Source organism: Hemiscyllium ocellatum, chromosome 25 (assembly GCF_020745735.1).
Source record: "Hemiscyllium ocellatum isolate sHemOce1 chromosome 25, sHemOce1.pat.X.cur, whole genome shotgun sequence".
In the NCBI taxonomy this organism is placed as follows: domain Eukaryota; kingdom Metazoa; phylum Chordata; class Chondrichthyes; order Orectolobiformes; family Hemiscylliidae; genus Hemiscyllium; species Hemiscyllium ocellatum.
This window is the reverse complement of record NC_083425.1, coordinates 49520091-49535475: the sequence shown is the minus strand read 5'-3', so window position 1 is coordinate 49535475 and position 15385 is coordinate 49520091. Positions and strand designations below refer to the sequence as shown.

Sequence of the window (15385 nt, the reverse complement as noted above, 5' to 3'; positions counted from 1 at the left end):
ATTAGTCAGGGGTAAATGTAGGCTAGAGAAATGGTGATTTACTCAGAGTCAGAATGGACTTGCTGGGCCAAAGGCCCTATTTCCATACTGTAGGGAATTTAATCTAAATCATTTTCTTTCCAATTCATTCTTATTTTGAAGATGGGAAGTCAATGAGACACAAATTTAAGACTTTAAGCAAGAGCCATAGGTGGATTTGGGACAAGAATGTGAGAAAAACTTTTCTCTTTTCAAAACATGTTAAAAACAAGCATTCATAGTGTGGAACTCCATACCTACAAGAGTCATGTAAGCAGAGAGTATCAATTACTTCAGCAGGAAACTGGATATACACTCGAAGGACTGCTCCAGAGAGCTGGCACGAATTCAATGTGCAATAATGACCATGTGCTGAAATTCATTAACAGTCTTGCCCATCAATATTTCATGCAGCTTTCTCCAGGCAAGACAATCTTCCAAATCTGAACTCATTGTTAACACGAACAGTTGAAAGCAGCAGAGTTCTAAATCCATCCCATTCTGGTAGCTCTTTGCCCATCTGAATCTCACGCTCAAGAACTCCCCTCTCTCCTCCCCATAAACACACTCCTTAAAACAGGCTTCAACAAGCTTCTGGTCATCATCTTGATAACGCTGATGTGACTTTGAATGCCTTCCTACATTAGAGTTGCTACATATCAGGTGGCTCTTTGTTGTTGTAGTTTCAGTGCACAATTTGAGCCCAAAATACAACAATACATCAGATCGTTGATCCCAATTAGTTCCTTTTACAGAACCAACCAGATATGATTTCTTAGTCAATTATCCTTTTATTCTTCTCTTTGGAACAGAGGTCCTTCCTGCTTCAATTATAATTCTTAATGTACAATATTCCACCAGGTCATACTTCTATCATGTCCCTCATTCTAGGGCTCTTAGACATTTTTCTCTACCACTGCCACATGGAAACACATCCGTCAGATTAACCTGTAATCTTAGCTCCACAACAAAAACATTGATCCATTTCCTACCAGACAACATTCCAATGAATCACCACTTTATCCTGTCCATTCTTTCTTACACTTGGAGCCCAAAACTGCACATAGTTCAAAGTTTGAGAGAAGATTTGTAGCTCGGGTGCTCGTTGTTGTGGTTCTGTTCGCCGAGCTGGGAGTTTTTGTTGCAAACGTTTCGTCCCCTTTCTCGGTGACATCTTCAGTGCTTGGGAGCCTCCTGTGAAGTGCTTCTGTGCCGATTTCTCCGGCATTTATAGTGGTTTGAATCTGCCGCTTCCGGTTGTCAGTTGCTGTCCGCTGCAGTGGCCGGTATATTGGGTCTAGGTCGATGTGTCTGTTGATAGAATTTGTGGATGAGTGCCATGTCTCTAGGACGTCCTAGAGACATGGCACTCATCCACAAATTCTATCAACAGACACATCGACCTAGACCCTATATACCGGCCACTGCAGCGGACAGCAACTGACAACCGGAAGCGGCAGATTCAAACCACTATAAATGCCGGAGAAATCGGCACAGAAGCACTTCACAGGAGGCTCCCAAGCACTGAAGATGTCACCGAGAAAGGGGACGAAACGTTTGCAACAAAAACTCCCAGCTCGGCGAACAGAACCACAACAACTGCACAAAGTACTCCAACCCTGATTTCATGAACACTTACTATACATTTGTTATTCAGTTGAGCGTTTAATATTTGCATCTCCAAATTAAAACCTGGTTTTAAAAAAGGAGAGATGATTATCCAATTTAAAAGGTGATTTGTGGAGAACAGTAACACCTTGGCCTAAGCAAGAAACTCCTATTCAAATCCCATTCCAGGACCTGATGGCAAAAGGTGCTTTTTTTTCAAATACACAATAATGGAAGGCAAAAGCAAAAAAGGTGCAGGAATACCAATTGGAACATAACCCACAGAACAAGTTAAATATTTACATCCAAGACTTTAGACGTCCAAATAATGTTTCAAAAACTGTCTAAAATGAATATTAAATGCAAATCTAGCTAATTAATTATTCACAAAGTTAAAGCTGCAAGAAGTAACCACGTTGCTTTACAAATTCTATGACTACGTATTTATAAAAGGTGATAACGTTAAAGATATTTATTTATACACTTAATGGCAAGGCCCTGGGGAATGCTGCTGAACAAAGAAACCTTTGAGTGCAGGTTCATAGCTTTTTGAAAGTAGAGTCACAGGTTGATAGGATAGTGAAGAAGAAATTTGGTATGCTTTCCTTTATTGGTCAGAGTATCAAGGACAGGAGTTGGGAGGTCATATTGCAGCTGTACAGGACATTGGTTAAGCCACTTTTGGAATATTTACAAGGGTATTGCGAGAGAGCGCGAGAGCGAGCACTACAGAGCATAGGTTTAAGGTGAATGGGGAAAGATAACAAAAAGACCTAAGAGGCAACTTTTTCACAGAGGGTGGTGCATGCATGGAATGAACAGTCAGAGGTAGTGGTGGTGGCTAGTACAATTGCAACTTTTAAAAAGGCATCTGGATGAGTGTATGAATAGAAAGGGTCTGGAGGCATATGGGCCAGGTGCTGGCCAGTAGGACTACATTCGGTTGGTATATCTGGTTAGCATGGACAAGTCGGACCAAAGGGTCTGTTTTCGTACTGTACATCTATGACTCTATAATGCAAGAATAAACACTCGTAAAATCTAAAGTCAGCCACTTTATAGAGAATGACAGATTAAATAAATATAGTCAGTTCCACACCCAAACCTCACATTCTCTTCTGCCCAATTAACCAAGTCCCTCAGGCATCTGTAAAGTGACACAGGTCCAGTGACAACAGAATTTAAACTGGCACGACAGACATAAAAATTAACCAAAGTATTGACAAAAAGACTCACTAAACATTTTCGCAGGAGGATGAGGTCAGAGCTGAATCAGTCTTGCCAGCTTACTTCCCATTTCATGCAGCCCCCAACAATATCAGTTTCTCTTCCTGCAGCCCATTCCTCATGACTCACCCCACCTGACTTTGAGCTTCAGCTCCCACATGCCCCCATCCTGGCCTTGCCTCTGACAACATTTCACCAGTTTCAGTATCCCTGCCTGTTACCTTCTCTACACTGCTTCAATGACTGTGTCTCTGTCTCTCTCTAGCATGATACATTTGGAGGAACGGTGTCTCACTAATCCTGTCACTTTAGGGCATAATCTGTTCTAGCTCTTTCAAAGAGCTATTCAATTAGTTCCTCCTCTTTGTCTTTTGTCCTACAAATTGTTCTTTAAATATATATGCGGTTAGCTTTTGAAAATTACTAAAATCAGTACTGGCCTTCAAGCAACTATAAACGGGGCAGCACAGTGGCTCAGTGGTGAGCACCGTTCACTCTCTGCACCAGGGGCCCTGGTTAGATTCCAGCCTCAGGCGAGTGACTGTGTGGAGTTTGCACATTCTCGTAATGTCTGCATGGGTTTCCTCCCACAACCCAAAGATGTGCAGGTTAGGTGAATTGGCCATTCTAAATTGCCCATAGAGATCAGCAATGGGTAGGCACATTAGTCAGGGGTAAATACAAGATGATAGGATTGGGGAATGGGTCTGGGTGGGTTACTGTTCAGAGGATCAGTTGGGCCAAAGGGCTGTTTCCACACTGTAGGGATTCTATGATTCTCTGAAGCAAACAAAGTAATTGCTCTTACATTTTCTAGTCAGATTTCTACTCAGATGAAGCCCTGAAACTAGTCTGTTTATTTAAAAGCCTTATTCACTTGCTCTGCCACCTTCAAAAAGATTGGTGTGTACAAACCAAATCTCAATTCCTATAGTTGACAAGAACTCTCCTTATTTTCATTTAACTCAAAACCACCCTTCAAACTCAAATGATAAGTTACAATTCATGCATCATTTCAACACATGGACATATCGAATTTTAGGATCCCTGGGGTCAGTGAGTCCAGAACTAGAGGGTATATGTTTAGGGTGAAGGGAAAAGATATAAAAGAGATCTAAGGGGCAACGTTTTTACGCAGAGGGTGGTACGTGTATATGAAATGAGCTGCCAGAGGATGTGGTGGAGGCTGGTACAATTGCAACATTTAAGAGGCATTTGGATGGGTAAATGAACAGGAAGTATTTGGAGGGCTATGGGCCTGGTGCTGGTAAATGGGACTAGACTGGGTTGGGATATCTGGTCGGTATGGACTGGTTGGACCGAAGGGTCTGTTTCCATGCTGTACATCTCTATGACTCTATGTATAGTTGCAAAAAAAATAAAAATTATCGCAAAACTGAAGAGAATCAGGGACAATAATCTCCATGTGCTATTACATTCAAACAATTCCTCAGCATTATGCTTATGCATCAATAGTTATACTTTAAAATAACATACCAGTAGCCATAAAATTTATCACATTGCTACTTGTGAGTTGAAGTCCTCAGTTGCAAAATTAATGTGTTCTCTTTTACTGACAACTGGGCTTAGTTAACAATTCAGCAGAAAAACTAACTTATTCTGTAAAACAATGTTTCAATTTATATGGTAATTATGTTTCATTTCAAAAAGTATCAGAAATGGTGAAATCCATTTCAGTTGAGAACGGACTGATTAAAGCATTGGAATATTTCAAATCAACCAAGAAGAAACTCTACTTACCGATTCATCCAAAGCGTAACGTAGACAGCCATGTTCATATAACACAAAGAATCTGCGCTGCCATTTCTAGACGTTGGGGCAGAGGAGAAAAGAAAAAAAGTTATAAACTGCAACAGTGGGGTTCAAAATTTCTCTGAACTATTTTGATAGGAAATTATTTGCTATGTATTTAAAAGTAAAAAAGTTTATACCCTCAGTTTAAGTCATGCTAAATATATGTATCTCACTATGCAGCTTTTCATGAAGGAAGTGAGAATTTCCATTAATGGCCTAGTGGTACTATTAGACTATTAATCCAGAGACCTTTGTAATGTTCTGGGGACTCTGGTTCAAATCCTGCCATGGCAGGAACTGAATTCAATTTTTTAAAAAATGGAATTAGGATGTTTGACTGTGATGACTAAGATATCTTTACAGCATCCTTGAAATTAGATGAGGTCCCAGAGGACTGGAGAATTGCTAACACTATCCCTTGTTTAAAGGTAGCAGGAATGATCCAGGTAATTATAGACCGCTGAACCTAGCATCAGTTGTAGGGAAGCTGCTGGAGAAGATACTGAAGGATAGAATCTATTTTCATTTGAAGGAAAATGGGCTCATCAGTGATAGGTAACATGGTTTTGCACAGGGAAGGTCATGTCTTACCAACTTCATAGAAGTCTTTGAGGAAAAGAAAGTTGATTGATGAGGGAAGAGCTGTAGATGTCACAGTCATAGAGATGTACAGCATGGAAACAGACCCTTCAGTCCAACTCGTCCATACCGACCAGATATCCCAACCCAATCTAGTCCCACCTGCTAGCATCCGGCCCATATCCTTCCAAACCTTTCCTATTCATATACCCATCCAAATGCCTTTTAAATGTTGCAATTGTACCAGCCTCTACCACATCCTCTGGCAGCTCATTCCATACACGTGCGTGAAAAAGTTGCCCCTTAGGTCTCTTTTATATCTTTCCCCTCTCATCCTAAACCTGTGCCCTCTAGTACTGGACTCCCCGACCCCAGGGAAAAGGCTTTGTGTATTTATCCTATCCATGCCCCTCATAATTCTGTAAACCTCTATAAAGGTCACCCCTCCACCTCCGACACTCCAGGCAAAACAACCCTAACCTGCTCAGCGTCTCTCTGTAGCTCAGATCCTCCAACCCTAGCAACATCCTTGTAAATCTTTTCTGAACCCTTTCAAGTTTCACAACATTTTTCTGATACGAAGGAGACCAGAACTGCACGCATTATAACAGTGGCCAAACCAATGTACTGTACAGCCGCAACATGACCTCCCAACTCCTGTACTCAGTACTGTGACCAATAAAGGAAAGCATACCAAACACCACTTTCACTATCCTATCTACCTGCGACTCCACTTTTAAGGAGCTATGAACCTGCACTCCAAGGTCTCTTTGTTCAGAAACACTCCCTAGGACCTTACCATTAAGTGTATAGGTCCTGCTAAGATTTGCTTTCCCAAAATGCAGCACCTCGCATTTATCTGAATCAAACTCCATCTGCCACTTTTCACCCCATTGGCCCATCTGGTCCAGATCCCGTTGTAATCTAAGGTAACCCTCTTCACTGTCCCCTATAGCTCCAATTTTGGCATCATCTGCAAACTTACTAACTGCAGCTCTTATGCTCGCATCCAAATCATTTATGTAAATGACAAAAAGTAGAGGGCCCAGCACCGATCCTTGTGGCACTCCACTGGTCACAGGCCTCCAGTCTGAAAAACAACCCTCCACAACCACCCTCTGTCTTCTACCTTTGAGCCAGTTCTGTATCCAAATGGTTAGTTCTCCCTGTATTCCGTGAGATCTAACCTTGCTAATCAGTCTCCCATGGGGAACCTTGTCGAACACCTTACTGAAGTCCATTTAGATCATACCTACTACTCTGCCCTCATCAATCTTCTTTGTTACTTCATCAAAAAACTCAATCAAGTTTGTGAGACATGATTTCCCACGCACAAAGCCATGTTGACTATCCTGAATCAGTCCTTGCCTTTCCAAATACGTGTACATCCTGTTCCTCAGGATTCCCTCCAACAACTTGCCCACCACCGAGGTCAGGCTCACCGATCTATAGTTCCCTGGCTTGTCTTTACTGCCCTTCATACATGGACTTCAGCAAGGTGTTTGATGAGATTCCCCATGGTAGGGTGATGGAGAAAGTGAAGTCACATGGGGTTCAGGGTGTACTAGCCAGATGGATAGAGAACTGGCTAGGCAACAGCAGACAGTAGTGGAAGGAAGTTTCTCAAAATGGAAAACTGTAGCCAGTAGTGTTCCACAGGGATCAGAGCTGGGACCACTGTTGTCTGTGATAGACATAAATGATCTGGAAGGTATAGGTGGTCCGATTAGCAAGTTTGCAGATGACACTAAGATTGGTGGAGTAGCAGATAGTGAAAGGGATGTCAGAGAATGTAGCAGAATATAGACAGATTGGAGAGTTGGACAGAGAAATGGCAGATGGAGTTCAATCCGGGCAAATGAGAGTTGATGCATTTTGGAAGATTCAATTCAAGAGTGAACTATAATGTAAATGGAAAAGCCCCGAGGAAAACTGATGTACAGAGAGATCTGGGTGTTCAGGTCCACTGTACCCTGAAGGTGGCAACATAGGTCAATATTGAGTGGTCAAGGCGGCATACAGCATGTGTTCCTTTATCGGATGGGGTATTCAGTACAAGAACTGGCAGGTCATGTTACAGATGAATAGGGCTCTGGTTCAGCCACATTTGGAATACTGCGTACAGTTGTGATAGCCACATTACTAAAAGGATGCTTTGGCAAGGGTGCAGAGAAGGTTCACCAGGATGTTGCCTAGCATGGAGGACACTAGCTATGAAGAGAGGTTGAATAGATTAGGATTATTTTCATTAGAAAGACAGAGGAAGGGGGGTAAAGAGACAGGCAGACCTGACTGTGGTCTACAAAATCATGAGTGTTATACACAGGGTGGGTAACAATAAGCCTTTCTCCTCCCCCCCCCCAGAGTGGGGGACTCAATTACTAATGGCCACGAGTTCAAGGTGAGTGGGGAAAAGTTTAAGGGAGATATGCATGTAAAGTTCTTTACATAGAGGATGGTGGGTACCGGGTACACATTGCCAGCAGAGGTGGTTGAGGCGGGCACAATAGTGTCAGTAAGATGTATCTGGACAGATACAAGAATGGGCAGGGAGCAGAGAGATACAGAGCCTTAGAAAATAGGTGACAGGTTTAGATAGAGGTTCTGGATCAGTGCAGATGTAGAAGGCTACAGGGCCTGTTCCTGTGCTGCAATTTTCTTTGTTCTCTTTGAACCAACTGTTGCCATTTGTCAGAAAAATACATCTGGTTGCCTTTTAGAGAATGAAACTGCTTTCCTTCCTTGGTCTAGCTTATAGGAGACTCCAGAGGTCAGTGAGGACTGCAGATGCTGGAGAGTCCGAGTCGATGAAGCACGGTGCTGGAAAAAGCACAGCAGGTCAGGCAGCATCCAAGGAGGAGAGTTGACTTTTCGGGTAAGACCCTTCATCAATGCTGGGAATGGGGAAGGCGGTTAACTGGTGGAAAAGATAAATGGGATGGCAATAGGTGGGCAAAAGGAAGATAGTGATTGCCATAAGTCAGTGGGAAGGGTGAAACAGGTAGGTGGGAAGGAAGATGGACAGGTGGGTCGGGTCAAAAGGGCGGTGCCAAGTTGGAGGATTGGATCTGGGATGGGGTGTGGGGTGGGGGGGGGGAGATATTTGGAAACTGGTGAATTCATTGTTGAGGCTGTGTGGTTGTCAGCTCCTGAGACAGATGAGGTCTTCTTCCTCCAGTTTGTGGGTGGCCTTGTTTAGGTGGTGGAGGCGGCTTACAATGGGCAGGTCATTGGGAGAGTAAGAGAGGAGTTGAAAGAGTTGGCCATCGGAAGATAGGGTTCAGAGGGTATACGGACCTCTGAACCATTCCACAAGTTTGCGCTCTGTCTCTCCAACATCGTGAAGACCACATCAAGAACAACAGATGCAGTAAATGAGGTTCAAGGACGGGCTAGTAAATCTCTGCCAGATTTGGCATTTTGGGACTTTGGATGGGTTTGCCTCTGCGAAACCTGCGGCCACACCTCCCCCCTCACCTCTGTCCAAGGCCCCAAAGGATCATTCCAAATTCCTTCCCACTGACCTATCACAATAACCTCCCATCTGCATCCACTTATCGCCATCCCACCTACCTTTCCCCCAGCACCATGCTTTATTGAGTTTTTTGTGATTCCAGACCCACAGCAATGAGTGGTTGATACTTATCTGCCCTCGGAGCATTTAGGGATGAGTAATAAATGCTGGCCTGGGCAAAGGGCACCTCATTCTGTGAATGAATAAATTAAGTCATTTATTTTAATGCCAGTTGCTTTACAAGTCCTTCACCTGGTGATATAGATGCCTGACATGGTAAGATTTTCTGCTTCTAGAATGTGTTTATGAGTGAAAAAAAAACAGCCCAAGACAAGAGGTTTTATTGGAACCAGGGAATTTTCATTAAGTCAATAATCCACGTAGCTGTAAAATATTATTTCCAAGGTTATATGGACAACCACAACTTCTACTTTTACAGAGTCATAGAATGTATTACCATGAACAGCTTCTCAGAATTCACAGAAGGCTTTCAAGAAAATTCCAGTTTTAACATCAGATTAAATTTCAAACTATTAGATCTTCTCTCATTTCTAGCTGGTAGAAATCATAGTTTAAAGACAATCTAAACTTGCACAACGTTTCCTAACCATCACTCTGGTAAAAATCTGCACTTTTTTCACATAATGAAGTCAATATTTTTTAAAAATTAACAATGACATTGTGTACAATTTTCAGAAAATGAGGGGAACTGTTACAGTACAGCATAACAGGTACAGACTACACCAACACTTTTCTCAATTAATCACCTTGTGTAATCCCACTACCTTGCTCAATCCTGATAACTTATTTTTTCAAGCAACAGCTGAATTCCTATTTATAAATAACATGAACAGAATCTCACTTTCTTGCTTCAAGACCCAAAGCAATAAGATGCAGTTTCCTCTCTCACCAGAAGTCTTGTCACTTTCTTAGTTCCGAATTTTATTACAAACGACACAGTCTTTCCACCCAGGTGGAAGTCATGTGACCTGTTCTGAATTCTCCTGACAAGGCAACGACCTGAGCAACAGCATCACAGCACAAAGAGATTCTTTGGTCCAACTCATGTGCTCCAACAAGATAATCCCAATCTGACCTAGGCCCACTCAACCTTTTCTATTCATATACCCATCTAGATGCTTTTTAAAAAGGTTGTAACTATACCAGCCTCCACCACATCCTCTGGCAGCTCCCTCTGCGTGTAGACGTTGTCCTTTTGGTCCCTTTTATATCTTTCCCTCTCACCTTAAATCTATGCTCTCTAGTTCTGGGCTCCCTTCTCCAGGAGAAAGAACTTGTCTATTTATCCTATCAACGCCCTTCAAGATTTTAATAAACCTCTAAGGTCACCCCTCAACCTCCGACACTCCCTGTAGCTCAAATCCTCCAGTCCTAGCAAAATCCTTCTAAGACTTTTCTGAACCCTTTCAAACATTTCACAACATCCTTAAGATAGGAGAGAGAACACAACTGCACACAAATATTCCTAAAGTGGCCTAACCAGTATCCTAACCAGTCGCAACATGACCTCCCAGTTCCTATATTGAATGCACTGACTAATGAAGGGAGGCTTACCAAACACTGCCTTCACTATCCAATCTACCTGCGACTCTACTTTCAACGAGCTATGAACCTGTAGTCCAAGGTCCCTTTGTTCAGCAACACTCCCCAGGACCTTACCATTAAGTCCTGCTCAGATTTGCCTTTCCAAAGTGCAGCACCTCACATTTATCAAAATTTAAGCCCATTTGCTGCTCCTCAACCCATTGGCCCATCTGATCAAGGTCCCATTGAACTGTCATAATCTCCTTTATTGTCCACTACACTATTTCGGGGTCATCTACAAACTTACTAATCATACCTCCAAATCATTCATTTAAATGACAAAAAGTGCTGGACCCAGCAGCGATCCTGCAGACATTCCACTGGTCACAGGCCTCCATTCTGAAAAGCAACCCTCTACTCTGTTAAAGAGAAGACTGAAACAGAAAAAGCCAAGAGCCCCAAACAAACACTGTCCCCATCAAACACTCCCAGGATAGAGACAGCACCAGATGAAATACAGAGTAAAGTGCACACTACTTATTTGAAGCAGAAGCAGAAGGCAAATATCCTCTTTCTTAAATGAGAGTGAAGCCCGTTGTTGGGGTGAAAGCAAATCTCTCTCTTGACTCCATCACCACCATCCACTCCTGGGAGAGGGCCCACAAGGGATCAAATCTCTGTTCTGACCCCATTGAGCACTCCCAGAACATGGACAAGGGCTTAAAAATCCAGAGGTAAGCTCCTCCATGCCCTTTAAATTAAAAGTAAAACTCTCCCCACACCAACCCCATCAAGCACAACTGAGCTAGGAACAGTGCAAGGTTTAAATAAAAGCACCTTTAGCGCTTTCCAGGGGGCCAATTCAATACGGAAGAAAAACAAAACAGCCCTTTTCTAAGCACAAAGACAAGAACAAACACATTTGAATGGAAGTTTACACTATTAAATCAAAATATAATTATTCAAACTGATAGTGCCCGTCAATCGGCGCAGTTGGCCATGAAAGGTGTCAAACGCACTGGTAAGCACTGCATGTTCCACGGACACCCGAGTGTAGATGTAACCACAAAAGAGGGTAGACTGACAGAACAAATGAACCCTTAGGCCCACTTCCTGAACCTAACAGCCACCATGGCCAGGCCCAGGAGCAGCAGTATGGCTCACAGACTTGCCTACCTCTCCCAAATCAGAACCCTGTAGATCAGCAGCATGGGGCTAAAGTGCAACCAAAAGTTCAACAGCAGCCCCTTCAAAACAAGGGATTACAGTCGGACACACAACAAAACATGGAACATAATTTCCTCCAGGCCACAGAACGTACATGTGGTCTGGCACCCTGTAAACTTTAGTATGACAAGGAAGGAAAGGAGTACCATGCACTGTTTGGGAATTGAACCTGGGCCTCCTGGATGGTATGCAAGAATTCTACCATTCTACCAATGCAATCACCACAACCTCTAGCACCATCCTCTGCCTCAAACCTTTAAGCCAATTTTACATCAAATTGGACCCCATGCGATCTAACCTTATTAGTTGGTCTACCATGCAAAACATTTCAAACACTTTGCTGAAGCCCATACAGATGCCTACCACTCCGCCATTAATCTTGTCACCTCTACAAAAAGTTAGAGAAACACGATTGACCATGCACAACGCCATGCTGACTCTTCCAAATTAGTCCTTGTCTTCCCAAATCCACGTAAGTCCTATCCCTCAGAAACCCTTCCAACAACTTACCAATCACCCAAAGTTCATTGGTCAATAAATGCCTGGCTTTCCCTTAAAGCCATTCTTAAATAGTGCCAACATATTAGCCACTCTCCAACCTTACCTCACCTGTGCTTGAGAAGGGGGCGGGTGCGCGAGAGACCGGGGGGGCGGGCAGGCGGGCACGAGAGAAGGTATGCGCTTCTTGTCAGATGTGGGAGTTCAAAGAGAGTCTGAGGGTTACTGCAGTTTTTATCTGCCATAAATGCTGTTGGTTGCAAATCTTATCAGATCGAATGGATCAGTTAGAAGCGATGAGGAATTTGCAACAGCAACAGTATGTGATGGATAGCAGTTATAGGAAAGGGGGAAAGTCTCAGATACAGTCACATAGATGGAGTAGCTCCAGGAAAGGTAAGAGAGGCAAGCAGCTCGTGCAGGAGTCTTCTGTGGCTATATCCATTTCAAACAAGTATGCTGTTTTGGAAAATGTAGGGGGTGATGGATTCTCAGGGGAATGTAGCATGAACATCCAAGTTTCTGGTATTGAGACTGGCTCTAATGAAATGAGGGGTACATTGGGTTCCAAGAGATCAATTGTGTTAGGGGATTCTCTGGCCAGCAGCGAAAAACCAGAATGGTGTGTTGCTTTCCTGGTGCCAGGATCAAGGATGTCTAAGAGACGGTGCAGAATGTTCTCAAGGAGAGGGGTCAGCAGGAGGCAATTGTCCACATTGGAACCAACCACATAGGAAGGGAAAAGGTAGAGATTTTGAAGGGAGATTACAGAGACTTAGGCAGGTATTTAAAAAGAAGGTTCTCGAGAGTAGTAATATCTGGAATACTCCCAGTGCTACGAGCTAGTGAGGGTAGGAATAAGAGGATAGAGCAGATGAATGCATGGCTGAGGAGCTGGTGTATGGGAGAAGGATTCATATTTTTGGATCATTGGAATCTCTTTTGGGGTAGAAGTGACCTGTACAAGAACAGATTGCACCTAAATTGGAAGGGGACAAATATACTGGCAGGGAGAGTTGCTAGAGCTGCTCAGCAGGATTTAAACTACTAAAGGTGGGAGTGTGTGGGACCCAGGGAGATAGTGAGAAAAGAGATCAATCTGAGACTGGTACAGTTGAGAACAGAAGTGAGTCAAACAGTCAGGGCAGGCAGGGACAAGGTAGGACTAATAAATTAAACTGCATTTATTTCAATACAACAGGCCTAACAGGGAAGGCAGATAAACTCAGGGCATGGTTAGGAACATTGGACTGGGATATCATAGCAATTACAGAAACATGGCTCAGGGATGGGCAGGACTGGCAGCTTAATGTTCCAGGATACAAATGTTACAGGAAGGACAGAAAGGGAGGCAAGAGAGGAGGCGGAGTGGCATTTTTGATAAGGGACAGCATTACAGCTGTGCTGAGGGAGGATATTCCTGGAAATACATCCAGGCAAGTTATTGGAGTGGAACAGAGAAATAAGGAGGGGATGATCACCTTATTAGGATTGTATTATGGACCCCCAAATAGTCAGAGGGAAATTGAGAAACAAACTTGCCAGGAGATCTCAGCTATCTGTAAGAATAATAGGGTAGTTATGGTAGGGGATTTTAACTTTCCAAACATAGACTAGGACTGCCATGACGTAAGGGTTTAGACAGACAGGAATTTGTCAAGCGTGTACAAGACAATTTTCTGATTCAGCGTGCCGACGTATCTACGAGAGAAGGTGCAAAACATGACCTACTCGTGGGAAATAAGGCAGGGCAGGTGACTGAGGTGTCAGTGGGGGAGCACTTTGGGGCCAGTGATTATAATTCTATTAGATTTAAAATAGTGATGGAAAAGGATAGACCAGATCTAAAAGTTGAAGTTCTAAATTAGAGAAAGGCCAATTTTGACAGTATTAGGCAAGAACTTTCATAACTTAATTGGGGGCAGTTTTCTCAAGTAAAGAGATGGCTGGAAAATGGGAAGCCTTCAGGAAGGAGATAACAAGAATCCAGAAAAAGTATATTCCTGTTAGGGCAAAAAGGAAAGGCTGGTAGGTAATGGGAATGCTGGATGACTAAAGAAATTGAAGGTTTGGTTTTAAAAAAAGGAAGCATATGTAAGGCATGGGCAGGATAGATAGAGTGAATCCTCAGAAGAGTATAAAGGCAGTAGGAGTATACTTAAGAGGAAAATCAGGAGGGCAAAAAAGGGGACATGAGATAGCTTTGGCAAATATGGTAAAAGATAATCCAAACGGTTTTTACAAATATATTAAGGACAAAGGGTAACTAAGGAGAGAATAGGGCCCTCAAAGATCAACAAGGCGGCCTTTGTGTGAAGCCGCAGGAGATGGGGGAAGATACTAAATGAGTATTTTGCATTAGTGTTTACTGTGGAAAAGGACATGGGAGATATAGAAGATAGAGAAATAGATGATGACACCTTGAAAAATGTCCGCATTAGAGAGGTGGTGGTGCTGGATGTCTTCAAACATGAAAAGGTGGATAACTCCTCAGGAGCAGATCAGGTGTACCCTAGAACTCTGTGGGAATCTAGGGAAGCAACTGCCGGGCCCTTTGTTGCAATATTTGTATCATAGTCACAGCTTGGGGGGGGGATGCGGGGGGGTGCTAGATAGTCAATACAGCTTTGTGTATGGGAAATCATGTCTCACAAACTTGATTGAGTTTTTACTAACAAAGAGGATTGATGAGGGCAGAGCAGTAGATGTGATCGATATGGACTTCAGTAAGACATTCAACAAGGTTCCTCATGGGAGACTGGTTAGCAAAGTTAGACCTCAAAGAATACAGGGAGAACTAACCATTTGGATACAGAACTGGCTCAAAACGTAGAAGACAGAGGGTGGTGGTGGAGGGTTGTTTTTCAGACTGGAGGCCTGTGACCAGTGGAGTGCCACAAGGATCGATTCTGGGTCCTCTCCTTTTCGTCATTTACATAAATGATTTGGATGCGAGCATAAGAGGTACAGTTAGTAAGTTTGCTGATGACACCAAAATTGAAGTTGTAGTGGACAGCGAAAAAGATTACCTCAGATTACGACAGGATCTTGGGCCAATGGGCTGAGAAGTGGCAGATGGAGTTTAATTCAGATAAATAAGAGGTACTGCATTTTGGGAAAGCAAATCGTAGCAGGACCTATACACTTAATGGTAAGGTCCTAGGGAGTGTTGCTGAACAAAGAGACCTTGGAGTGCAGGTTCATAGATCCTTGAAAATGGAGACGCAGGTCGATAGGATAGTGAAGGCATTTGGTATGCTTTCCTTTATTGGTCAAAGTATGGAATACAGGGTTGGGAGGTCATGTTGCGGCTGTACAGGATGTTGGTTAGGCCATTGTTGGAATATTGTGTGC

The 15385-nt window shown here is 43.1% G+C and overlaps 1 protein-coding gene across 3 annotated transcripts in view; it reads right to left on the bottom strand.

Annotated features, from left to right (window-relative positions):
• mprip (myosin phosphatase Rho interacting protein) overlaps positions 1-15385 on the bottom strand; it is a 444516-nt gene that overhangs the window by 344741 nt on the left and 84390 nt on the right. For all 3 annotated transcript variants that reach the window (XM_060844305.1, XM_060844307.1, XM_060844306.1), the window contains exon 3: positions 4615-4680. In XM_060844305.1, coding sequence (XP_060700288.1) covers positions 4615-4680 — 66 coding nt within the window. The remainder of the gene's footprint in view (positions 1-4614; positions 4681-15385) is intronic.